The sequence below is a fragment of the Aethalodelphis obliquidens genome, unplaced genomic scaffold (assembly GCF_003676395.1).
Source record: "Aethalodelphis obliquidens isolate GAN/ISIS:26980383/991018 unplaced genomic scaffold, ASM367639v1 scaffold111, whole genome shotgun sequence".
In the NCBI taxonomy this organism is placed as follows: Eukaryota; Metazoa; Chordata; class Mammalia; order Artiodactyla; family Delphinidae; genus Aethalodelphis; species Aethalodelphis obliquidens.
Window position 1 is genome coordinate 122399 of NW_020838055.1, and position 26682 is coordinate 149080.

Here is a 26682-nt window from a genome sequence, read left to right on the forward strand (position 1 = left end):
GTTCCTAGCACGTTATCTGGTCGATAGTAAATGCACATTAAATAGTAGCTACTATTAGTTCTTGCAAATAATTGTGGCTCTTTTAATTTATAGATCCACAGAATTAGAGACGCACCTTTGAGGCCGTTGAATTCAATCTCTACATCTACAAATGAGGAAATTAGTCTAGAGGGGAAGGGTTAGGGTTAGGGTTAGGGTTAGGGTTAGTCCTAGGTCAAGCAGCTAGTTAATGGCAGGACCAGGCCTGGAGGCCATGACTGATGCTCCTAGTGACTGCTCACACTTGTGCCATACCTACAATCCACCAAGGACTCATTGTAAATGCTGTTTCTGGGCCAGGTGTTCACTTCCTAGCAAGGCACACCTGGGGGATGGGGCAAGCCGAGATTGACCTAGGATGCTTTCATGTGGGTGGGGGTAGGTGGGGTTGTGACGAGACACAGTTATATAGTTTTGGGATCCTCCAGGGAAGAGAACTCACTCTGTAGAGTTCAGGAGACTCATTCTTCTAGACTTGAAATTCTGTTGCTTTTCGAGAACATGTCTCCCCAGGCTTCAGATAGGGATTGCCTCCAGGGAGGGGATGGCTGGGAGGGGATGTCTTGGAGTCGACTGGCTGCAAAAGGACTTCAGCCTGATTTAGGATGTTTATTTTCTCTCCTTTAACAGGAGTTTAAAGAGTTGAAACAAACACGACAGATGGTAGTAGTTGGTACTGTGTGGCGGGAGTATTCAGTGTTTTCCTTTTCTGTATTTTCATTTCTCAAAATAAAAAAGTCAATCAGATATGCAGTGAGCCAAGCAGTTTAAAGATAAATCTCTGACAGATACATACTTCAGAACAGTGGTGGCTTGTTTGTTTGGTTTGTTTGTTTGGTTTTTGTTTTCAATATTTTGAGAAGCATTAATCCCTTTGAGAATCTGATGAGGCTAATGATTTTTTTGCTGAAAGAAAGAGCTTTCAAAAAATGTTTACAGAGAATGAGGACAATCTATGAGCTAATGTGGAGTGATTTCCTGCGTATGTATTGTTAATTGTTTAGAAAAAGAAGCTACGTGTAAAAGAGTATCTGTAGTATGCCATATTTTATAAAAGAAAATAAGGGATATTAAAAATACTCTTATCTGTTCATTTGTGGAAAGGAAGTACATGAAAGATGGACTGGGAACTAAAGAGATTGGTTACCTGCCTGGCGCTGGTGGGAGGGGGTAGGAAGGTGGGGGGGGGATGAAAATAGGGATGAGGGGTGAGTGACATTTCTCTGAGCACACCTTCTCTGATAGCTTTGACTCTTAGAGCCCTGGTGATAGTAATTAAAAGTAGCCAGGATGTGGGGGACCCAAAATGGAACCCCAGCAGTTACTAATGAACTGACAGGGGTACAGATGAGTAACAGAGGCACAGGAAGGATGGGGAAAGACAACTGGAAACAATATTTTGAGTGGGTGCTGTAAGGCTAAAGACAAAAAGAACTCTACACAAATACTGTATTAGTAAATTTGTTTTTCACAGGGGTATGGCGTAGTAATTCTGAAACTACTTTATGTATATACAGAGATTTAACAAATACATAAATACATTGTAGATAATGAGAGCCAGGTTCCTCCCTGTCTGAGAAAGAAGTTACAAATAAGACAAGGAGGTAGGTTAGAACCAACTCTCAGTATGAACACATGACTTTTTAACAGATATGTGGATAGATACAGAAATAAATATAGGTGTGTGTATGTGTGTGGGTTAGTACACATACGTATATTTTCTAGCACTGTTCTACTGAGACGATCTAGAAGCAATGATACCCCTGTAGCAATGAACCTACTTAGCACCCAGATCCTGGTTTTTAAGTACTATTCTGCAATGAAGGGAACCAGGGCTCTTTGGAAAAAGGGCTGATCCCAGGGCTGGGGCAGGTAAACTACAAGTGGCTGGAACACCTTTTGTTGTCAGAAGTAAAGAAGTGCTCCGAAGAGATTGGAGACATGTTGAGAGAATGCAAGAACCAACCCAAAGGAGCTCCCAGTGGCCAAATCTGGGACACTTGGAGCAACAAGATAAATAATGGAAGTACTGGATTACAACCACAGCATAAAATAGTTATCTATGAGTTACACCAATAGAAGTAAATAATTGAGTTAAGTAAATAACTGGGGATAAGGCCAGGCAGTACGTACACCACCCTGAAACCCATCCTCTGTAGCAGGGGTTGGCAAACTTTTCCTGTGAAGGACTAAATAGTAATGATCTGGGGGCTGCAGGTCATATGGTCTCTATCTCAACCCCTCAGCTCTGCTGCTGTGGTATGACAGCAGCCACAGAATACCTAAGCGAGTGGGCACGGCTGTGTTCCAGTAGAACGGCTTATGAAAACAGGCGGCCTGCAGGCCTAACTTTGTTGACCCTGTTCTAGAGCATGCCTGTTTTAGAAGATCTTTTAGAAGATACCAGTTAGTTGTTTTTAGCTATTTACAGACTAGATCTGATTGGGTTTGGGGGGTAGGAGGGCTACAGCCAAGACAGTTGTACCCGTATCTCTGACAATCCATCCTTCTTGTGACTTCAGAATTGCAGATTCGGAAAGAGACCTCTTTTATTTTGTCTGTTCAGATTTTGTTTGTGTGTGCCTGTTCTGTATAGTGGTACGTAGTTTGGACTTCGTGCTCCGACAGACCTGGGTTGGAAGCTGAGCTTTGCTGTCCCTAGCTGTGGGACCTTGGACGTGAGTCGCTTAACTTCTCTGAGTCTCCATTTCCTCATTTGTAAAATAGTGATGTTACTACCTATGAGGACAGAATATTTGGATGAATCACTAAGAGAAAAAGAGTTGTTGTACCACATATTTCTCTCTGGGGGGAAAGGAGTGAGTCAGTTGAACAGTCTGTTAGAGGTTTAGTATTATAACCTTAGGATTTTGATTGTTGCACTCAGGAAGACCTCCGCATGGATGGCCGTGGCTGTGAAGACTACCGATGTGTTGAAGTGGAAACTGATGTGGTGTCCAACACCAGTGGGTCTGCCAGAGTCAAGCTGGTGAGTACTGTGGCCACAGTCTGTACCCAGGTGGAGGAATGGGTAGGCTCTAGGGAACCAGTTGCAGGCCCCTCTGGGCTTTTGGAGTGCATATTGTTCCAAGGGAAATCTAAGACCCAAGCCAAACTCTGGGAGGGGGTCTGTATACATCTGAAGGACCCCTCACCTTCTCAAAGGGCCACTTTCCAAGTCCCGGCACTGATGCTAAGCGAGTCCCCTCGAGGCGTACATCTGGGAGAGGAGGGGGTGGTTGGGTGCCTGGCTGCCTGCCCTGAGTGGGGACCCTTCTTGCATGTGTCTGCAGGGTCACACAGACATCTTGGTGGGAGTGAAAGCAGAAATGGGGACGCCGAAGCTGGAGAAACCAAATGAAGGTTACCTGGAGTTCTTTGTTGACTGGTCAGTACTCTGCAGATGTTTTTAAAGAAAAATGCTTTAAAAGATAGAAGATTCAGAGAATTAACCTCTGGTTTCTTGTTGAGCCCACTTTTATTTTGTATTTAATCATCTTTCACCAGCCGGCAGGTATTTACTGAGTTCTCCTGTGTACCAGGCACTGGGAAATGTGAAAGGAGGCCTTGGCTCAGGTCCTGCCCTTGTCCCTAATCAGCTGGCCCTCACTAGGCTTCATTTTCCCTGTCTGAAAAAGGAGGGTGTCTGCCAGGCAGCCAGGCACATGGTAGTTATGAGAGTCAAATTAAATGATGTCCTGTTTCTCTTCCTGCTCTAGTTTTGCAGAAAACTTCTCATGACTTGCTTGGCAGAGCAGGGAGTAGGGCAAGCCAAGCAGCCTGACAGGCCGATGGGGTGGCAGCTGGGCAGGCAGTGTGGGTACTGGGAAAAGCAGAGACTCTGCAGTCTCTGCAGCCAGCCAGCCAGCCTTGTTGCTGGCTTCCTTCTCTGGCTAGCTGTGTGACCTCAGGCTAGTTACTCAGTTCCTCTGTGCCTAAATTTCTTTATCTAAAATATTGAGATAATACTACTGTTGTGATGATGAGGAAGCGAAGTAATGAAAATAGAGTGAGCATCCAGCACAACGACTGGTTCAGTGGACTTTCAAAAGTGTTCTTTCTCTCCCTTGTGTTACCTCCCCTTCTAGGGGTTGGGGCTTTTTATCGGGTTGCCAGCCCAGTCTCATCTTCTATCTGTAACTCCTCTTCTAGCTGGGTGGTGACAGCAGACCTTCTTGAGGTGGGTAAGGCTCTATCAGCTCATGCTAGGTGCAGGTATATAATATTGGTACTTCACTGGGAGGGCTGGCAAGACCACCCCCCACATTCAGACATTTCCTGAAAGGACTCACAGGACTTAGCATAGAGCATGGAGTTGTATTCAGAGCTTTGATTATCACAGAAATGCAGCAACACGTGTGTGATGATTCTGCCTAAGAAAATGCATTAGAGACTCAGCACCAAGATTTTGATTGGGGCTGGTCACATAGGCACCCTCTGCTTTACACATACCAAAGTTCCAGACTCCCAGAAGGAAAGCAGGTGTTTAGCATACACCACGTTATTTGCACAGTCTAGGCACAGGAGACCCAGTTTACTGTTGACTGAGTCCAGTCTGAGAGCCAAGTGCCCAGATGCCAGCTGAGGACCAACCTTGCAAGCAGACCCTTCTAAAGGTAGCAGCCTTGCACCTGCAATGTCAGCCCTTTTCTGCAAAGATGGTAACCCACATTTGCACAGCGAGTTACAGTCTTCCAGTCTTCTCTTCCAAACACAGAAATTGATCCTCACAACACTCCTGAGAGAGAGATGACAAAAGGAGTTCAGAGAGAGTAAGTGACTTTCCTGGGATCACACAGCTAGTAATGCCAGCTCAGGTCTATTCAGTGCTGAGTCTTTGCTCTTTCTGCTTCATGTAGCCTGCAGGAGCCAGCTTTAGAGGGATATCCTGCTTAGAGTTTTCAGAATGTGTCTGCGTTCATCTTTCTGGCCAGTTTTCCTTCCAGCCCATCCCTGCCCCGGCCCTGGCCCCTCCAGAGCAGTTTCCTCTGTTTCTGCCCAGCTGCTCTCAGCAGTCTGAGTTGTCCAGTGGAATCGGCCCATCCTTTAAGTTGCTGTGCATGATGGTGAACTTGTTAAGGCCTCCAACTTATCCTTCCTTTGCTCGTGGAGGAAGAAAAAAATGCCTCTCCTGCCTTGATCTGCCTGATCCGGTGCAGTAAACAGTCACTGAGGAGCAGACGCCATGTGTTAGGGGCTGTAATTTGCTTTCCTTTTCTTCCTTTTCATTATCCTTCCGCCTCATTCATCTTAGGCAGACCAAAGGCAGTCAGCCCAGCCACACCAAAGAGAGGGTGTTGCACTCAGATGCTTGGTATAGGAGACACGTTTCATTGTGGCTCTGTGTCTGAACATGACTCCAGTTAGCCTGCTGCTGTTGACCCTTTCTTGTCCCAGCTGTAAGAGGGTGGCTCCAGGGTGAGAGGAGCCTTTGAGCTGCCTCTTCCCAAGATCTGGCTTCTAGAAGCAAACCTCTTTCTCCTGGCTGAGAGTGGCTGCCTGCTGGTCTCTTTTCCCCCTTTGTAAGTCTCAAGAGAACCTCACCAGGCCCAGAAACTCCATTTCCCAGGGAGTTCTGAGTCTGTTTCTCAAGGTGGCACCCTTCGGCGTCTTTAAGTGGCTCAGTGTGATCAGCCCAGCGGGTAGAATCACCATGAGAGATTCATAAAACCCCATTTTCCTGCAAAGAAGAGCAGGTTACCAAGCACCACTGGCTGCCACCTTTATCAGAACCTCATTTGCATATTCAAGGAGCAACTCATAATTGTGTAAACAAATAAACCCCTTTATTTCGATCCAATGAATAGGAATGGCTTCTGGGCACCTGTGGCTATGCCCAGCCATAAGGGTGCTGCCCCCAACCCCATCCGGGCCCCAGGCGTGGGGCCTCTGCTGGAGAGCTCAAGGCATGCACCCATCCACAGGCTGAAACAGAGTTGTTACCCAGTGGGAGGAAAGTTAATTGGTGGTGGTGGGGGGGGGCCTCCTGCCTGACTGAGCCCAGCTTGACTTAACTACTTACTAGCAACTTTCATGTTTTAATTATTTAAATTACCAGTGGTAATTACCAGAGAGGTCACAGAAAACGAATTGCTTTTCTGCTAATTCCTTCTACTTCTGTTTGTCTACTTGGAATAATATATGGAGCCTGGTGTAGACACCTTCGCCCACCCCAAAGATTTTCCCTGGGTCTTAGAAATGATGCCCTTAGGAAAGGGTACCCATGACACAGACCCTGATCCCCATACCAGTGGAGGAGGAAAACCTTGGGGTTCCTGAGATCTGCTCCAGAGATGCCTGGCAGCACTTTGACTAAACTGGGAGCATACTCGGACCTTCTAACTCCTGTCTCTATGTCTTTGTTTTGTTAGTTGTAGCCTGAGAATAGGCCATTTTAAATAAGAAGCTTGAAACTTTGGGAAAAGATGGTTTCCATCTAAAGCCCAGAAGGTAAGAATTTAGTGAGCTGGTGTTTCACTCTGGTTACCACCATGTGGCAGACCATCAGGTCACTTCTTGGCTCTCTGGCCACCATGTTCATGGGTTTAGGAGCTGTGTTTGGTCTCTCAGAGAGGCTGTGGGTTGTAACTGGAGGAGGTGAGGAGAACACGTTTTGTTCATAGACATTTCAGCGTGCCCGGCACTTGTCACTTCTCTGGGATCTCAACTACTTTTAAATGTGACCACTTGTTTTTTTTCACTAATATTGAACTGGAAGCTTCAAGCCCTGAATTGGTGGGTGGAGCCACTTGATCTCTGTTCCTTACCTACTTCGTGCTGCTCGAAGGGGGCACCATTCTCGGCTGAAGGGCTGGGGGTGGGGGCAAAGCAGAGAGGCAACCTGCAGAAGTCATTTGAGGCTCGCTGTGCTTTGAACGTCTCCAGAGCTAACGATATAATTCTCCCAGGAACTGCAAACAAGGGCTTACGATGCAACACTCAGAATGTGCCACTGTTCCCATACCCATTTATAGGGAAGCTTTTGCAGGCTCAGAAGTGAGCATATGTGCTCCCTGAGGAATTGGGACCTACCTGGGGGCTAGATGACTAGAGGGGTAAGGCCAGGAGTCATCCCTGGCCCAGGTACCTACTAAATCACTTTTTCTGCCGTGGGCCTGGCCTGGCCTGGCTGTAAGCCTTCACAGATTTGCAGGCTAGATTGACAGCAAGGGAAACAACAATGGGCCTAGTGTCTGAAGTCCTGTTCCAGGTAGACATGGCCTTGATCTCAGCCTAATCCAGTTAAACCAGAGATGTGCCAAGCAGGAGGAGCACAGTCAGGAGGTTGGAGAACTGGGAGGGGCAGCGTTCCCAGGATTTTTATGTTTATCCAGCTCAATAAGCGATTTCCCAACAGCCCTGGAAGAGGGGCTGGGTCATACTTTATGAAGGATCTGAATTGGTTTTGGTAATTGTAATTATAGAAACCACTTGTTTTGTGCCAAAAACAAACAAACAAACAAACAAACCAAACCCAAGTATATATTCCTCTACTGAAAGAATATATTGTGATGCCTGCGAACAGGAGCCTAGGATTACCAGCCTGCATTCTCTCGCTCTCTTTTTTTACTTGGCACTTAATAGAGAAGCTTTTTATTAGGACTCCCTTGGTCTGCATTCGTTGACTCCAACATTTGTGGTCTAGTAATAAGTCCCAAGACCAGAGCACCCATTCATTACCTTGAGGCATAAGACAGACCCAAGGAGCGCTAACCTGACTAATGTTGGGCTACAAGCCAAGCATGCTGAATTACACATTCAGGGAGAGTCCAGAGCAGGAGCTTTCCGTAGTCTCCTGAGCATCTAAACCTTCCTTTCTCTGGCCACCAGCTATGCTGAAAGAGTTAACCTGTATTTTAAAAAGGAAAAAAAAGAAAAACCTTTTAAAATGGGAAAATTTTCCACTTTAAACCAGCCCAGTGTCAAAAAAAACCCAATGGGGGGTGGTTTGGTAGGTAGATTATTTAGCTGATTGGCCTGGGAAGTTCTTAAACCATCCCTTCGGGCTGTTAGTGCGTCAATCCCCAGTAATAGCCCCTCCCAGGAGGATGTGGCCCACTGTAATCAGGGAAAGGTCAACATTTTAAGCATAAGCATCTCTGCCTGGATTTGTTTACACAGTGGTCTATTTAGATGCAGTTTTTAAACACTTAAAAGATGGGACTTAATGGCTTAGCGTTTAAATTAGAAACAGGTTGTCTTTTGCTAGCAGTGCAAAATAATGAACTTGGTCTCTAGTGACTTGATTATTTTACCATAAATGAGCTTCTTTTCATGGCTTAGTGCCCGAGTCTGGCAGAGGCAGTGAGGGAACAGTGAGGTTGCTATGACAGTAATGAAGTTTCTCATAGGGGTTTTAAATTGGGGTTCTGCTGGCTCGTAGTAGTAAGGGAACACTATGAGAGTAGCAAAGTTATTATACAATGATACACTCTTATTGTTTTAGGATTCATCTTACATCTATATTAGAATGGACCAGACAAAAGGGACACTTAAATATATTAGGTGAGGTTTCTTTCAGCATTACACAGATGGGGTGGGTACAGCCTTGAGCCTTCACATAGGTTTTGCTTTGCCTGGAATCCCCTTGGCGTTTCTGTGGTCTGACCAGCTTCTACTCATCTTCAGGTTCAAGGACTCCTATAACCCTCAACACTGGTTGACATCCCTCTTGACCCCCTACTCCTGTTTGCCCACTATCGTGTGACTCCCCCCAGCAATTGGAATTGCTGACTTAGGGTCTGCATTTGCCTTGCTCAGTCTCTAGGTCTCCAGTGCCTAGCACAGGGGCCCGGGACCTTCCAGGTGGATGAGGACCAGAAAGCTTCAATATGTGATTTTGTAGAGACCATACTGAAACAACTGATTTCTTATCTTTCTAGGCCTTATTTATTACAATAAAATGATTACTGGAATGTTTGTATATGTCACAAGTGTATTAAGGATTTGTTTTCATTAAGCCAGAACCCTCAAAAATTTCCTGTTAAACACTTTAAGTAGTGCTTAGGGTGGCGAATGTCAATGCCTATTCATTCTTTGTTGAGGTGATTTGGCATAAAATTAAAGAGGCTAAAAAGGAAAAAGTTTTCTCTAGAAAAATGAAGTAAAAGAGAGAACCTAATATTTAAATCAGCCAACAGTCTTATTTTCCTGCTTTTCAGTACCATGATAATCTAAAGTTAATAACATAACTCTGACATACTGTTATATATATATATCTTCTAAATCATTCCAGGAAAGTTATTGTACCTACATTGTGGTTTTTGTTTTGAGAGTATCATATCATCATCTAGGGATGGTGTATATAATGTAACCCCTCTGTAGGCCAGACTGATTCTCTAGGCCTCTCTGGGCCTGCCAGAGAAGTCTTTATTATACCCTCAAGATATGAGTGTTCGTTATTACTGGCTGAGGTTCATCTTACCAGCGTTCTTGTTTCTCTTTGGATAAATATGGCTTCTGTAGAAGTCAGTGGGAACTCCCACCACACACACTGACACATCCAGAACATGGTCCTGGCCTGGCTCATTGCGTGTGTCTAGAGGCTGGAAAAGTGTCAGATGTATCCTTTCCTCATTTCAGTGACTTTCCTCATAGTCCTGGTTCTTCCAGCATCCCCCAGGGAAACTGGAACAAAGCCTGCCCTTTTGCTCTTTGCATTCGACAAGACTCACCCCTTTTCTGTTGCCCTTCTATATAGTTCAGCCAATGCTACCCCTGAATTTGAAGGTCGGGGAGGTGATGACCTTGGCACAGAGATTGCTAACACCCTCTACCGGATATTTAACAACAAGAGCAGCGTCGACCTGAAGTCCCTGTGCATTAGTCCTCGGGAGCATTGCTGGATTCTCTACGTGGATGTGCTAGTAAGTATCACATTGCTGTACTGGCCATACTCTACCTTTGTTGGAAGCCAGTTGGCCTACTTTCCTCCCACTGCTTTTTCCGTCTTCAGTTGAATGCTTTCAATTTCCAGGGTGAGATTAGTTGGGAAAAGATTGGTCTCCTGTAATAATTTTTAAATTAAATACAACATAGTCGTGCAGGTATAATGCCATCTTACAGTAAAATTACAGTCATGTCATGGTAACACCTAAAATTATCCACAGAGGCTGTCAGGGGAGAAGAAAACAAGAGATGCTCTCCAGATGGTGCCAAACAGAGTTGATGGGCAGAGTTTAGACAAGAAGGATAATGGAAAGATGATGAGCTCTTTACATGCATTTTCATGTAACCCTTACAAATGTTTTGTGAGTGGGCACTTGTTTTCCCCATTTATAAGTGAGGGAACTAAGACACAGAGAGGTCAAGTAACTAGCCCAGGAGGTCTCAGCTTGTGAGTAGTGGTACTGGGCCTCAAAGCCAGGTCTGATTAGTGCCAGAGCTGGCTCGTGACCTCACCAAGCCATCCTCCCTCGAAAACACCCTGTAGCCCAGCTACTCTGAGTCCCTCGTTTCCAGAGTGAGGCCCCTGAGGCCCTGCCTCCTCCCTCCTCCAGAGTCTGTGCCTGCAGGAGTCTTTCTAGTCTAGCCCTCCATTTCCTTCCTGGTGCTTCCCTCTCAAATACTCGTCTGCCCAGTTTTTGGCGATTGGCAGTAACTTTTCTTACAGCTGTGATTACTTTTGCCATTCTCTTGTTCATGTACAGGCTTTTGTTGGGTCTATTTTATTCCTTTTCATTTAATTTTATGAACCTTGAGATTAGTGGCTACATCTTCCACTTCATATTGAGGGCACAGGGCTAAGCCAGTGACCAAACAGGTTCTTTAATGAATCTGAAGATAAAGCCTATCTTGTGGACTGATAGTGAACTTCATGCAAGGAACAGCCCAGCTGTCTATAATTGTCGGCCCTGCATGAAACAGGGCAGGGCTTTCTGGATACTTTTAAATTAATTTGATAATAGATGGGCACAGCTAACCCAAAGAGAGCAGTGCTTACTATGGTCTAGCAGGCTAGGGCTGTTCTGAATGCTGATGCTAATGGATAAAAATAGTGAAATTACAAGTCCATTTGCTTCTTCTCACCTCTGGTAAGCGGGATGTATTTGTAGTTTGATTCCTACCAAGCAGGTAGTTTTACACGTCCTGGTTTTGAGGAGGCGGGAACTGGCAGCCTACAGTCATTACCGATAAGAGTCAGGCTTCATAGCTGCCCAGGGAGGTGCAGCCCTGCACACTTGTGGTTTGGTAGGAGGCTGGCCTGCTGAGGGGGCCTGATACTCTTTTGATTCAGGCAAGAAGCCTGTTCTCTCAGTGCAGGCTCTTGAAAAACTGGTGAACATCATAGGGACGTTATCTCAGCTTAGAACCAGCATGCTTCTTCCATGAGCAGGGATATATGGTGAGCAGGAGTGTCTCGGGTGCATTGTGTCTTGGTCACCTGCAGGCCTTTCTTTCTTTCTTTTTTTTTTTTTAATTTTTGGCCACACCCTGCAGCAGGTGGGACCTTAGTTCCCTGGCCAGGGATTGAACCCACGCCCCCTGCAGTGGAAGGCAGAGTCTTAACCACTGGACTGCCAGGGAAGTCCCAGGCCTTTCTTTTTAAGACTTTTTGCATTTGGATTTCTTCTCTAATATTTTTTTAAAGGTTTTACTTATTTTGGAAGAAGATGTGAGCTTTTGAAATGTTGTCATCTTCAGAAAAGTTTTTAATGAATTAGAAAAGCATTTTAAAAATTATATTATTAATGAGGTAGATTACTTTTTGTCATTCACATAATTGCTTTCTGCCTTGGTGGGAACGTACTTCATGCATGTGAGGTAGGAGATAGGCTTTTGTTTGGGAAGTAAGTTTTTGTCCTACATCTAAAAATACATTGAATACATTGAGTCCATGTTGAAGCAAAATGGTGGAAATCCAGTCCTATCACTGGGATTGCAAAAGATGAATCTCCTGTGATTTATTTTTACCAACTGGTCTGGGTAGTCCTCAGGCAGAGCCCATCTTTCAATCAAATATTCACTGGGCAGCCTTCCATGCTTTCAAACTTTTATTGCAGGCACAATTACTTGAAACCTATTATAGTCAGATGATCCACCTGTTTCCAGTATTGGTTTTTTCCCCAGTTGCATTATTTTATGAGAGTAGAAATTTACCATCATGGAAACTTCATTCATCTTTGCTCTTCACAGTTCTTTAATGGCATACTTTTTACCCCAAGTGGGATAGCTTTGGACTTCATGGCACTGACGGTGTACAGGCGACCTTTGGTGGGGAGGTGGGTCACAAGGCTTGTCTTGCGAGGGGCCCCAGGAGTGGTGATGAGACCCGCATGTGGTCTGTGGCACTGGGCATGGGAGGGAAGGTGGAGTGGAGGAGCCACTGCAGCACCCGGCAGTGGCTGTGTGTGGTGCCAGGAGGTGCTCAACACGGGTGTCTGAGAGGACAGTGCGGGGAAACCCAGGAGGAGCAGGATTTTTGTGGGGAGGCAGGTTTTCTACTTGGTACGCTGTACTTCCTAGCAGTATGGTTTGGAGGTGTACCTTATGAAAAGAAGGCCGTCATCCTCAGAGGCTAACAGAATAAGTTGTCTTGTTCCCCTAAAAGAGCCATTGTTGTATTTGTGCATCTGACGGGAGGTGCATCTGTGACCAAGTGTGTCTTCCTTCCCCTTCCTCAGCTCTGCTCCTGCCCCACCTCTGTTACAGGAGGGGTTTTCTCCTCAGCGAAGGTGGACACCTATGACCTCTCTGGGACCACAGTCCAGTCTCTCTGTAACGCTAGTTGTCCGGCACCTCCCCGTTTCCTCCCAGCTCGCGTAGGCCTGTTCAGATAGCCCAGTCAGGCTGCTCTGGGTCTCCACATCCCCCCCCCCCAGTCTCCCCCTGCTTCTTGGCTGTGCCGCTGTGTTTAGCAGAAAGATTCTAGCTAGGCTGGGCCTGCTTGGCAGGAAGAGAGGAAGGTAGGGTCTCTGAGCACCTCTTATGTGCCAGGGATGTAGGGATGTGATCTCATTTAGTCCTCATGGCCACCCTATAGAGAAGCATGGCTTTGCTTCACTGAGGGGGAAACCGAAGTTCGGAGGACACCTGGCCAGCAAGCGGCCGAGAAGAGTGTCAGACGCACGCTGCCCGGCCTGGGTTCCTTGTCGTGCGGTACCCTGTGAGGAGCCAGGCAGGCAAGCTGAGGCCTGGAGTTGGGTGCCTGCCCTTCGGGGGCCCCTCAGCAGATACTTAGGGTTCAGCATTCTGCCCTCTCGATTTCATCTTTTGGTGATAAGCCAGAATGTTGAAAACCAGTGTTTGTGTCTGGCCTTAATGGGACGTGGTGCAGGACAGTAGAAAGAGCTCTGACTGGCCGGCAGGCCCCTGAGCCCACCTGTCAGGGAAGGGTTGGCCGAGGTGCTCTCCAAGTCCTCTCCAGCTTGGAGGCCTCACAGCTGCTAGAGCAGACGTCAGCATTTATCTAGCACTTCCCTTGCATAAAGCAGATACTGTGGGCAGCAGAGTGTAAAACGGTGGTCTTCACCCCTGGCCAGTCATCAGGACCACCTAGGACCTGGAGTAAAAAGCAGTTTCCAGGCCCTCACCCTGCATTGTTAATAAGCTCCCTGACCCTGCACAGCCAGGGTTAGGAACCTGGGCTGTCAACAGGGAAGATGGAGAACATGCAGATGCACTCAGACAGTCTGTGAGGACAACAATGGGAAGATGAAAGAGCAAATTAGTATTTATCTTAAAACACTTAGCTGACGCCTACTATGTGCCAGACACACTTCTAAGGGCTTTACAGATACTAAGTTGTTCAACACTTCTGGGAGATCGTGTGACTTTCACCCTCCATGAGGCCCAGAGATGTGAGGTCCCACCCCGGGTTATTCAGTTACCCAGCAAAGATAGGAATCAAACCAGACTGTCTGGCGCAAGAGTCTAGCCAGAGGTGGGGGCCGTGCTGTAGTCTGTACTTGAACCAGGATACAGGAGAGCTAGTCCAGTTGCTAGACAAACAAACTGCAGTTACAAAGCCAGTTGGTAATACAGGCTGGGAGATCATATTCTAATAAGCAGTAATTATACCAGGCTGTAGGAAAGATGGTGTCTGCACTGGAGGTTTGCCCAGAAAGCTTAAAGACGGGAATTAGAGTTTGCACTGGGTATGAATGAAGTGCATGAGACATACCAGGTGTGGTTGTTGATTCTTAGTAGAGTTTGGAAGGCCTGGGTTTAGGGCCTGCCTGTCTTCCATAATCACCAGGCTCCTCCTTCCCAGCAGCCCTTCCTCCTGGGCTCTGAAGATAAAGGAATGAACAAAACCAACAGGGTCCAGCCTCACGAGTTGACAGTTCAGATGAAGAGGAGATAGACTCTATAAACAAACACACACGGACGTACACAACTTTTCTTTCTACACGTGACTTCCTCTCCTCTCTTCCTGTTGGCTTTATTCCATAACTCAGGCCAAGGCTTCTTTAAAATAAGGAAGAAGGATGTGTTGCCTTCCTCTTAATAATGCGCTGTAACCCTCCCTGTTCAATGAGTGCACGAGTACAGTCTACACTTTTGCTCATGGGCGAAAACGTGTGAAAGACCTTAGTTGTTACTACGCTTAATGTAGAACAGGGAGTGTTAGGTGTTTGAGCATCAGATGTACATAGGTAATTACGTGCAGTAGTAACTGCACTAATCAACATGGCCCTGGTGGCAGCTGCAGCATCAGTGGCCACCATTTTTTACTTGTTTGGAGGCCAGGCATATGTTAGCAAAGATGAGAGTAACACTTGCCAAGTGCAACTGAGAGTTACCTGGGGCAAAACGCAGGTGATGATTTCCTCCTTCAGTGCAGGCCTGACTGGCTGAGGAGCTGCACCACAGGCTGAGGCCTCTGAGTGGTGGTACCACAGCCAGGGCAACAAGGCAGCGCGTGCGGTTAGGGTGAAGAGCCAGTGTGTGTCAGTGAGCCAGGAGAGCAGCCACGCGTTCTTGTCTTTGTAAACACTTGGTTGGCACTTCTCAGGAACCAGTGTCCTTTACTGGGGATAATACTTAAAGTAACAAATGATGCTACCTTCTTCTTCTCCCCCTCACTCCCCGTCTCCGTTAGCTCCTGGAATGTGGTGGAAATTTGTTTGATGCCATCTCCATTGCTGTAAAGGCTGCGCTCTTCAATACAAGGTATGCCTTCCTGGAAACAGTCCCCTGGGCCCGTGGAGAACGTGAGCAGCCACCTGTGATGAACCACTGAGGGCACTGCTACTGGAGCTCGTAGGAGAAGATAACAAGGGGTTTCAGCATTGACAATGGTGGTATTTAATTTTAAGCTTCAGAAAACAGATTTTATAAGTTGTAACTAAATATATTTCTGTATTTATTTTTTTGGATTATTATTTTCATAAGTAAACATGTACCATATAGAAAAATATTAGAAAACTACAGAGCAGCAAAAAGAGTAGAAACCAGAGACACAGTCAGTTTTCCAAATACTGTCACTAGATAAAGCTCCATGGAGACAGGGGTTTTGCCTGTTTTGTACTCTGCTGTCTCCCCAGCGCCATAAACAGTGCCTGACACATACTCCTTGATTGGACACGTGAATGTTCTCAAAGCAGGGTAGCAGCCTGCTGTTTGGTTTAAGTTAAGAGCGGGAAATGATGATGCCACTGTGGTTCAGCTTCCCAGACAGGCTGTGTAGCAGAGGACATGGCACTAAGCTTTCTTGGAGTTGACATTCCCTCTGACTGTTTGATGATACGGCCTTTTCCTTCTCTATGCACAAGGTTCTTTGAGGAAAGTTTGCAGCATTTGAAAATAAATATGTGGAGGAGGGTGTTCATTCCATGAGAGAGCTTACATTATGGTAATGGGGGGTCCTGGGGTACTTGAAAATGAGGATTAAAACTTCTAGGGATATAGCCTAAGGAATTAATTGGATAAGTGAGCAAAGATATTATTTGAAGATGTTTATCACAGCTTCTTTGTAGTGATGAGAAGTTGGAAACAACCTGAATGTCCCAACATAGGGGATTGAAATCTACACAGCAGCATATTTAGTATGTCTGTAAATATATATATCCCCAGATGGTCATTGTGGTTATTTTCCAGTGCTCATATCATGGGTGATTTAAAATTTATCTGTATTTTAGAGTTTTTCTGTGGTGAATTTAGACTACTTGCACAATTTAAAACAAAACAAACAAAAACAAAGATAAATGAATGTAGGTCAGAAATTGCGGGATGGAATATTTGCTGAGAATGAAAGCTATAGAGTCCCTTAACCCTAGCTGTGCCACTAGACTCCTGGCTGACACTAGTCAAGGGTGGGCCTGGCACTTGTGGCCACTGTGAGGGCTCAAGTACCAGATGCCATCAGCAGCAGCCTGGGCTTGGGCTTGGAGAAGAAAGGAAGTCGCCATCTGTTGTACCTCAAGCGTCAGAAATTACTTCCTGTCTGCCAGCTGGTTTCCATGGGCACCAGGGCAAAAAGGGAGAGTAGAACCAGATGAGGCGGTTTGGCTGTGGGGGAGGTGTTGGGCAAACTGTACATCAGGATGATAAACCCAGCTGCTCAGGATGGGGAGGACACCTGTCATGGCCATAGCTGCAAGTCTCATTCCCAGAGCAAGAAGCGGGCAGCAAGGGATGCGGACTCGGCAAGGCACTGGGTCCCTCTAGTGTATGGAGAGACCTTTGGTACAGCCAGGGCCTTTTAGAAGGGTAGAGGCCATTCTCTCGACAGTATCCTCTAGCCCTTCTGCTGAACCATATTGTGGCCAGAGGGTTGGGAAGGGGTGTGGGTGTGTGTGTGTACGCTTATTTTATACCATGCCAAAATTCAAACTGGTTACCTGATTTGTTCAAATAGGATATTACTTAGTACTTACACCCTGGGGGCCCCTGACATGGAGACTTCATCCAGGGCAGACCCTGGCAGGACTCCTTAGTCCTTGTGGACATTCTCTGGCTGAAACTCCTTTGCTCTGGACGTTGGCTTGTGTAGGGATGGCCAGCAGGCTGAATCATAAGGGTCTTTTGTTAGAGGCACAGGGAAAAGCACCAACACTGTTTCTATAACAGTAGCTGGCTGGACCACCTCTTCCTTCCTGGCTCCACCCCACACTGGAATGAACTGACTTTATGGCTCAAATATATTTTCAGCACCCAGCTCAAGAAACAGAACACTGCCAGCCCCCCAGAAGCCCTCCCACCCTGTACCCCCATGCAAGTCGCTATACCCACGGAGGATAACCACAGTCCTAAAACAATAGATTGGTTGGTGCTTGATATAAATGGAATCATGCAGTGTTTTCTCTTTTATGTCTGCCTCGTTCACTGAGCATTATGTTTTGAGACATCTGTATTGTGGCCTGTAGTCATACTTTGCTTTTTGCTGTAGGGTGTTCCACTGTGTGAATATGCCACAGTTTATTTATCCATTCTTCTGTTGATGGATCTGAGTAGTTTCCAGTTTTGAGCTATTGCAGATAATGTTAGTAGGTAATGCAAAACAGCTTTCCAAAGTGCTTTTACCAAATGATACTCCCATTAGCAGTGTATAGCGTCTGAGTTGCCCTGCATCTTTGCCAGCCCTTGGATTTCTTTTTGTGTTTTTAGTATTAGCCGTCCAGGTGGGTATATCTTGGTATCACATTTTAGTTTTACTTTGCACTTCCCTGATGAATATTTAAGTTGAGCACCTTTCTGGCAATAAACATAGCCAGTATGTTTATTGGCTATGTGAATAGCCTCTTTCATGAAGTTCCTGTTGAAGTCTTTTGCCCATTTTTCTGTTGGGTCGTGTTGACTTTCTCTTATGTTTGGTAGGAATTCTTTATGTAATATGTTAGTTTATATACACATACACACACAGAGAGAAATATTTTCTCCACTCTGGATTATCTTTTAGTTTCCAAATAATGCCTTTTAATTATTTATTTATTTAGGCTGTGTCGGGTCTTAGTTGCAGCACGTGGGATCTTCATTGCGGCATGCGGGATTTTTAGTTGCAGCATGTGAACTCTTAGTTGTGGCATGTGGGATCTAGTTCCCTGACCAGGACTTGATCCCGGCCCCCTGCACTGGGAGCATGAAGTCTTAGCCATTAGAGCACCAGGGAATTCCCCAAATAATGCCTTTTGACAAACAGAAGTTCATAATCTTAATATATATTATACACACACAGAGAGGCATATCTTGATTTTTTTTTTTTTTTTTTTTTTTTTTTTGCGGTACGCAGGCCTCTCACTGTTGTGGCCTCTCCCGTTGTGGAGCACAGGCTCCGGACACGCAGGCTCAGCGGCCATGGCTCACGGGCCCAGCTGCTCTGTGGCATGTGGGATCTTCCCGGACCAGGGCACGAACCCACATCCCCTGCATCGGCAGGCGGACTCTCAACCACTGCGCCACCAGGGAAACCCGGCAAATCTTGTTTTACTGCACTTCACTTCATTGTGCTTAGCAGATACTGCGTTTTTTACAAATTGAAGGTTTGTGACAACGCTGCGTTGAGCAAGTCTATCAGTGCCATTTTCCCAGCAGTATTTTCTCACTTCATGTCTCTGTGTCATATTTTGATAATTCTTGCAATATTTTGGACTTTTTCATTATTCATATATTTGTTATGGTGACCTGTGATCAGTAATCTTTGATGTTACCATTGCAAGATGACTACGACTTGCAGAAGGCTCAGATGATGGTTATCATTTTTTAGTAATAGAGTCTTTTTATATTAAGGTATGTGCATTGTCTTTTTTTTTTTTTGGTTTTTTGTTAGATAAAATACTATTGAATACTTAGTAGACTGCACTATAGTGTGAACATAACTTTATATGCAAAAACTTCGTGTGACTCACTTTATTGCCATAGTCTGGAACCAAACCTGCAGTATCTCCAAGATGTGCCTGTGTGTGTGTGTGTATTCAATTATAATATAATTGAATCTGTTATTTTTTTTCTCCCCTTTACAGTGAGTACTTTCTGTCCTATTCAATAAATCTTTGTCTACTCTAAGGTCTTGAAAATGTTCTTAGTTTTTCTTATAAAAGCTTTATTGTTTTATCTTTCACCTTTACATCTGCAGTCCATTTGGTATGTGTATGGTGAGAGGTCGGGATCGGGATTCATTTTTGGATATCTGGTTGACTAAGCATCATTTTACATTTTATTTTTTAAATTTATTTTTTTATTGAGGTATCAGTCATTTACAGTATTATAGTAGTTTCAGGTGTACAACATAGTGATGCAGTATTTTTATATGTTTTACTCCATTTAAAGTTATTATAAAATATTGGCTATATTCCCTGTGTGGTATAATATATCCTTGTACCTTATTTATTTCATTCATAGTACTTCATGCCTCTTAATCCCCTACCTCTTTCTAGCCCCTCTCCCTTTCCCTCTCCTCAGCATCATTTTTTTTTTTTCCGGCCATGTGGCATGCGGGATCTTAGTTCCCTGACCAGGGATCGAATCTGGGTCCCCTGCAGTGGAAGCGTGGAGTCTTAACCCCTGGACCGCCAGGGAAGTCCCTCCCTAGCATCCTTTTTTAAAAGACCTCCTTTCCTCACTGCACTCAGTGTCACTTGTACACTTTTGGCAGGGCTGACACGGAGCTCAGGCATACCATGACTTCATCTTGTGAGGCACAGGGATTCCAACTCAAGAAAAAGAAGTTATCATCCTTCCTTTCAGTTAGTGGGAATTTTAATTGTGCTTCTGCTTCTAGGATACCAAGAGTTCGTGTTCTGGAAGATGAAGAGGGCTTGAAGGACATTGAACTGTCTGACGACCCCTATGACTGCATCCAGCTAAGTGTGGAGAATGTCCCCTGTATCGTCACCCTGTGCAAAGTATGAGCTTATATCTCATGGTTTTTGTCTTCCCTGTGGATCTCCTTCAACCCCAACCCGTTAAGGTTACCTAATAGATTGAGAAGTTATAGTTTCACAACCCATATAGTAGTCTTAACCCAAATCAAATAATTTTGTTATATTAGAGACCACTACCATGAGCAGCTCTTTCTTTTCTTTTTAACTGGAAGATAATGGCTCTGGTCCCAGGAGCACACGAGTGGGTTCATAGTAACAGTAGCCAGAGTTTGCTAAGCCCCTTCTACCTACCAGGCATTTCACCAAAACACCCTGAATGCATATTTCCTTTAATTCTCTCAACTCTATGGTGTCTATGCTGCTTGAGTAGTAAAAGGGTGGTTGAAAGGTGGACACTGTCCCCTCTGTGGCCCTAATGTCCCCATCTATGAAATAAGGGGGTTGAAGCAGGGCCTGGGTGTCTAATACAAGTGTGGGTTTTCCATTAGCACTGAGGCCTGTGGAGCATAACACCTGGCTGATGCTGATGTGTAACTTGCACCTCCCAAGGCTGTGCAAAGAGGCCTGTTTTGGCTGAGATTGTCGCTGACTCCACGCAGGATTCGTTATATAAAAATCAGACTGAACTGGTCGGGTTTAATTCCACCAGAATCGCTTCACCCAGGCTCTGGTGAAGCATTGGGACGACTGGAGCCACCTGCCCTTGACTCATTCTTGAGCTTGTCCCTTAGCATGGGCCCTCTTGATTCATCTTTGTCATCAGTGAAACTTCCAGGGGCCTGTTAGAAACCCCCTGGTTGGCCTCTGACTTGGAAGGTCTCTGAATTATAATGCCAACCACCCTTCCCCCTACCCCATATTTCCATTTCATGCTTCTGTTACACTGGTTACACAGTAGCCTGTGATAGAGTGGTCGAACGGTACTTCAAATATTTTCCATATGAGCAGGAACTAAAATAAGACCCAAATGGGAGATACAGGTTCTTTGCTGGTGTAGATATTCCCTCCATGAGGCTCTCAAAAGTGGGGATCTGGGATGTGCGTTGCCCACGCACGTGCACTGCTGCCTGACTTTGCAGATTGGTTATCGGCACGTGGTGGATGCTACTCTTCAGGAGGAGGCCTGCTCCTTGGCCAGCTTGCTGGTGTCCGTGACCAGCAAGGGAGTTGTGACATGCATGAGGAAAGTGGGAAAGGGCAGCCTGGACCCAGAGAGCGTCTTCGAGATGATGGAGGTGAGACTGGTTCTGAAGCAGGTGCTTGGACCTGGCTGGGAGTATTGGCTGCCTCCTGCCCCTTGGTCACGCTGTGGGAATTCTCCCCATTGACCCCCTTCACCCCAGGCTTGGGGCTTGGAGAGCAGCTGGTATGAGCCAGATGTCGCTGAGCTAGCTGAGGGTGGTGGCAGTGAGGGCTCTGGACCAGGAAGTGGCAACCTGCTCATAAGAGTCTCTTATCTTTCCCTCTCTCATCCTCAGTTCCACATTTCTGAATGAGAATATTGGACTGATAATGTGAAGAGTCACTTGTAACTCCCAAATCCCAAGTTTCTGTGATTTGATGAGGGAATTGAAATCCTGGCTGACTGCTTCCCATCCCTTGAAGGGAGTGAGCGGAGGTGGAGCCAGGGGGCTGAAGGATGGCCATCTCCCCATTCTTCGTGGGTCTGGAAGTGTTTAAGTGGAGATGAATAGGAAAGGTGGGAAATCCTCTTGACTGGCGGATTGCTCCCCTCAGGTCTCCTCAGGCCTGGCAGCACCACTAGGGTGCTTTCCAGCTGCTCTGTACTGATTGGTTGACAGGTCTGTCCCCCACATTGGCCTGGAAGCCTCTCTGCGGCAGGGACCAGGTCATGCTGACCTGTGTCTTTCCAGACCTTCCTTCCCTCGTGTCCACCTTGACTTTCCAGAAGTCTTTGAGGACTTTGAGACTGACAGACTGACTGACTGACTGAATTGCCAGGAACAGAGTTAGCCAGCCCCAGTTTTTTGCTTTAGTTAACCACTGCCTCACAACACATGCCCAGAGGTCATCTATACTCTTCTTTCATTTCTAGAAATAGTGACTTCTCACTAAGCACTTAATGTCTGTTGTTATTTTTGTCATCTTACTTGAAAGCAAAAAATTGGCCTTGTGTATAGTGTTGAGGGCCCAAGCATAAGCTCTGAAGACAGACTGCCCGGTTGCAAATGCGGGTTCTGGGCCACAGTTCCCTCATCTGCAAATGGGGATAACAACAGTAGTAGTGCCTGCTGCTGCAGGTGTTGTGAGGGGTGGGCAGGCTGAATGGAGGGGAAGCACGTGTCAGAGCGTCTGACGTGTCGTCAGTTTGCAGTAAGTGTCAGCTCCTACTCTGTGCCCCATTAAGCACCCTGAGTTCAGGTGTCTCCAACTGTGCATGGCAACAAGGGTTCTTCTTAAACAAAGGCTCTTAAAAAGCTTTATAATAAGTTCTACCAGAGGCCTCTAGATGAGTGGGTCTCAAATCTTGTTTTCGAAGGAATTCCCCCCCATCCCCCCACCAGGAGAGTTTGATGAGAATTGCAGCTATCTAAACAACAACAGAAACAATAAATAATAGTTAACGTTTATTGTGTGCTTACTACGTGTCAGACCCTGTTTTTAGTGCTTTAAATAATATCGTGTCATTTACTCCTCAACAACCCCGTGAGGAAACTATTGTTACCCTTATTTTTATAGACGAGGAATTAAGGCACGTAGAGAATAAGGAACTTGCCTACAGGCTTCACAGCTTGTAAATGCGGGAGCTAGGATTCAAACCTGGACTGTGTGCCTCCAGCCAAGAGCTATTTTAACCTCATAAACCAGGTCAGCCATGGATGGGTGGGAGAACCAGAGTGTTGTCCAGTGAGCTGGGCTTCATCTTCCCCTGGGGCTTGGGAATGAGGTCTGCAGACCCTGCTCAGAGGGACCATGGCCCTGAGGCCCTGTCTCACCATTTGCCTCACACGGGGAGGCAGCATTCTGGAGATGCCGCTCGTGGTAAAGCTTAGAAACCCAGGTTGTTGTGCGGCTGCCACCCCCAACCCCTGCAGTCTCTTTCCTGCAAGTCCAGGTTCAGACTTCTCAAGTCCTGGTGTCCTGTCTGTCTCATCTCCTCTTCTCCTCTCCCTGCCTTCATTCACGTGAATAATCAGTTCCTCTACTCAATCAACTTGGACATTTTTTCTTTTTTCTAACGTCATGATAAAAATCTTCCCAAAGTCACTTTGGACCTTAACCCTGACTTTGCATTTCACAGAACTGATCACTCCCCAGCCTGTAGACTGAGATCTTCTCTTCATATGAGTTTTCCGTAATTCTTAAGAGTCTCATCCCTTGTTATAGTCAGGGGTCAGGGGAGAAGGCACACAGCCCTAGGGAGAATCCACCTATGACTAGGAGGATTGGGGTGGGGGTCAAGGCCTGGGTGCCTTTCTCCCTGACATTGTTGGGAATGGAACCGGTGGCACAGGTGAAACTAAAACTGCTATGGGAACGTGGAAGGCTTGATGAAGAGACTTGCAGTTGGGTCACTGTATTCTTAACCTGATTCATGGGATGGAAAAACAGTTGCCTAAAGAAAGATTTTTGTTGTATAGTTGGGTTTTTTTTTTGCCGGGGCCCCCTTCTTTCTGCTGTGTAGGAAATCTGTGGGTTGTCTGACCTCCTGACCTGTCTTGATTCCAACATTTCACGCCTTTAGCATCTCTGCATGTCAGTAACATCAAAGACTATCCGGGTATTGACTTTGGTCCTATCTGAGCAGGTCTCCTTTGGTGGCAGGTGAACTAGAAACTGCTTGTTAACATGGGTCCTCAGTACCATCTGTTCCTTCATCAGACAGATTTTTGGATTCACTTGGCCTCCCCATGCCTTCTCACTGCAGCACAGTGGCTGTAACCAAGACCTGATTGGGTTGACAGTTTTGCTGCTTCTATTAGCAGCAGCTAAGGACTGAGGCAGCCTTTGCTGCTTGCTGCTTTGGGGTTTGCCTTCTTCTTCCTTTTTTTTTTTTCTTTTTCAAAATGGAGGTTTTTCCAGAATGCAACTACTATGTAGTCGGGGTTTGGGGTTTGTTTTTATACTGACTTGTTAATTAAATAAAAGTCCTGTAAGGCAGATGGAACGCGTGCAGCTTTACAATGGCTAGCTGGCGGGGAGCTTCTCTTGGTCAGAGTGTGTGTGCCTCACAAGCGGGCCTGTGCCCTCTTCCATCCCTTCTGTGTCCTGCAGACCAGCAAGCGCGTGGGCAAGGTGCTGCACACCTCCCTGCAGAGCGTTCTACACAAGGAGGAAAGCCTGGGGCCCAAGAGACAGAAAGTTGGATTCCTGGGATGATTTGCACATCAACCCCCAACTGCCACGTGTTTGTTTTCTACTTTTCCTTTTAAGCTGAAGTCTGTGTACATTTTTCTTAACTATTATGAATTTAAGGCAACATTTGTACATGTAAAATTAAAGTCTGATTTATGGTCTGGCTTGATATGGCTAGAGTTCCTCAGCTGTAAGCCAAGATGCCATTCGGTGACCCCTCAGGGAGTCTGACCCTTGTCTAGTGAATGACAGCTAAGTCCAGAGGTCTGCTCCAATGCGAGGGCTCTGTTCACAGGCCTCCCCAGGGAGACTTACCACCTGCCACAGGCGATCAGAATAACAACATCAAGACCTAGCAGAAAAATGGTTCAAAGGAAATGTTTATGATACGTATATTGTCAATCTTTCTCCCCTGTAGAGCCTACAAAATAAGAATCACACACAAAAAATGTAAATTCGGGCTTCCCTCGTGGCGCAGTGGTTGAGAGTCCGCCTGCCGATGCAGGGGACACAGGTTCGTGCCCCAGTCCGGGAAGATCCCACATGCCGCGGAGCGGCTGGGCCCGTGAGCCGTGGCCACTGAGCCTGCGCGTCCGGAGCCTGTGCTCCGCAGTGGGAGAGGCCACAACAATGAGAGGCCCATGTACTGCAAAAAAAAGAAAAATGTAAATTTGCCTCGTGTATTTGGGGGCTTCTTGGTGGGGGAGATGGAGGAGGCGCTCTGCTCCAGGTACAGACCTGGGGCTTCTGCCTGGCTGGTGAGCCTTCCCGAGTTTTGGGGGAAGCCCAGTTCTTGCTTCTTGCCCTCCAAGAGATTCCCAACCTAGCTCCCCTAGAGTCTGGGGCTTAACATGTACTTTGGTCCTTAGCCAACCTTTCTTATCACTCTTGTTTAGAACTTACTTTGTGTTTTATAGCCACTCGCTGGTGTTTTGTAAGATTTCCATGTTTTATCAGCATTAAGAGGGCTGCTTCAGAGATGTTGTCATTTGATTACTCAGCTCAGCTTCCTACTCTGGGGACAGAAGGAGAGGCCATTCTCAATGGTGCCAGGAGGCTCTTTCTATAAGCCTGTGTTCTACTCACAGTGCAGTGTGTTGGAATTAAGTCTATTCATGGGTTGAGCAGTCTCTATTTTTTCTCCAGGGGAACTGAAACTCCCCAATCAATCCTTAACGAGAGCCCTGGGGAAGGAGCTGATTCATGAAAGAGCGCATTTCAGCCGTGGCATTTACTCTCTGCATTTCAGTTAGACAAATAGGGTAAGGAGTTAGGAAGTTATTGCCTAATGGAAAGAACATAATGCGAGCTGAAGCCCTTAAGGACTGACTCCAGAGGTCCTGGCGTGGGCATCTCCTCCCGGCATGGCCAGGTATGTCCTGTGGAGAGAAGCAGCTGCCTGGACTTGGACCTGGAGCTGCTGCCCTGTTGAGAAAATAGCCTGGGTTCTCTTTTTTCTTTATTTTTTTCCCAGTGATTGTCCTTACAGGCGCCATGACAGTGCTCCCAGGGAGGCAGCAGTCAGCCTGTTTCTCTTCCCCTGCCCCTGGTTGACTGACTTTGCTGGAACATTAACAGTGGGACTGCACAGATGCAACCAGAATGTGAATAAAGTTTAGAAACCTTCAGTTTTGATGATTAAAGACATCAGATAGTTGAGACAGACAGGTGAGGCCTTCCCAGGCCAGTTGTACAACAGCTACCCAACTGGGCCTGCTGGCTAAGCAGTTATGGTGCAAATGAAGGGAAGAAGTAGATGTTAGCGTCTGTGTCTACCACCCCATCCATACCTTCCCTTGAAGGCCACCCCACCTGGAAGAAGGGTACATCACAAATGAAACAAAATACCAAATGAGCAAGGTCTCTCCAGGAGAGACTTTATTAGAATTGTCTGATGGTTGCAGCTCTCAGAATAAGTGAAAACTGAAGGCAGAGACTGGCAAAGACTTGGAAAAATATTGTCCTGGGGAAATCCACTGCTTCATCCAGCAGAACCAGAGCTGTCTTTAGTGGCCATTAAATAAATGTCAGGGAGAAAAACTAAAGTCAGCCAAAAGGCAATCAACAGCTTGTGGGTGGGGAGGGTAAGGGTGGGCATAGAAGGAATGAAATGTTATAGAATATTCAAATTGGTTTTATTGTTTCTGTGATTCCTTGGTCTCTCAAATTGTGTAAATTCAAGCCTGCAAAACACATGAATTTAGAATACTGACAGCAGTTTGCATTTTGCTCAATAAAGGCTGTGGTCTCATATAACTGCCAGTCGAGCGTAAACCTGTGTTATTCAAAACTTTTTGGAAATAATCTGGCAGTGGGTATTAAAAGTCTTAAAAATTTCATGCCCGCTGACCTAAAACTCCACTTCTGGAAATGTAACCAAAGGAGAGTAAAAACATGAAGTATAAAGAAGTTCATGCCAGTATCACTGCTTGTGCAAGAATGGCAGAGCTGCAAAGCAGCCTGAAGGTGCATCCTTGGCAGGTTCCTTTGCCAGAGACAGGGCTTTCTTCAGGAAGAAAGGGACTCTGACCTGGGATAAAGACAGGATCTTGGTCCCTCATTC

At 46.1% G+C, this 26682-nt stretch overlaps 1 protein-coding gene and 1 long non-coding RNA gene across 2 annotated transcripts in view; both read left to right on the forward strand.

Annotated features, from left to right (window-relative positions):
* EXOSC7 (exosome component 7) overlaps positions 1-24288 on the forward strand; it is a 29370-nt gene extending 5082 nt beyond the window's left edge. The window contains exons 2-8 of the mRNA XM_027096922.1: positions 2927-3028; positions 3333-3427; positions 9740-9905; positions 15083-15153; positions 19700-19823; positions 20882-21037; positions 24039-24288. Coding sequence (XP_026952723.1) covers positions 2927-3028; positions 3333-3427; positions 9740-9905; positions 15083-15153; positions 19700-19823; positions 20882-21037; positions 24039-24143 — 819 coding nt within the window. The 3' untranslated portion in view covers positions 24144-24288. The remainder of the gene's footprint in view (positions 1-2926; positions 3029-3332; positions 3428-9739; positions 9906-15082; positions 15154-19699; positions 19824-20881; positions 21038-24038) is intronic.
* LOC113615002 (uncharacterized) lies at positions 15160-18984 on the forward strand. The gene is made up of 2 exons (XR_003430818.1): positions 15160-16782; positions 18870-18984. It is a non-coding gene; the product is annotated as an uncharacterized LOC113615002 (long non-coding RNA).
* Positions 24289-26682: the final 2394 nt, after the last annotated feature.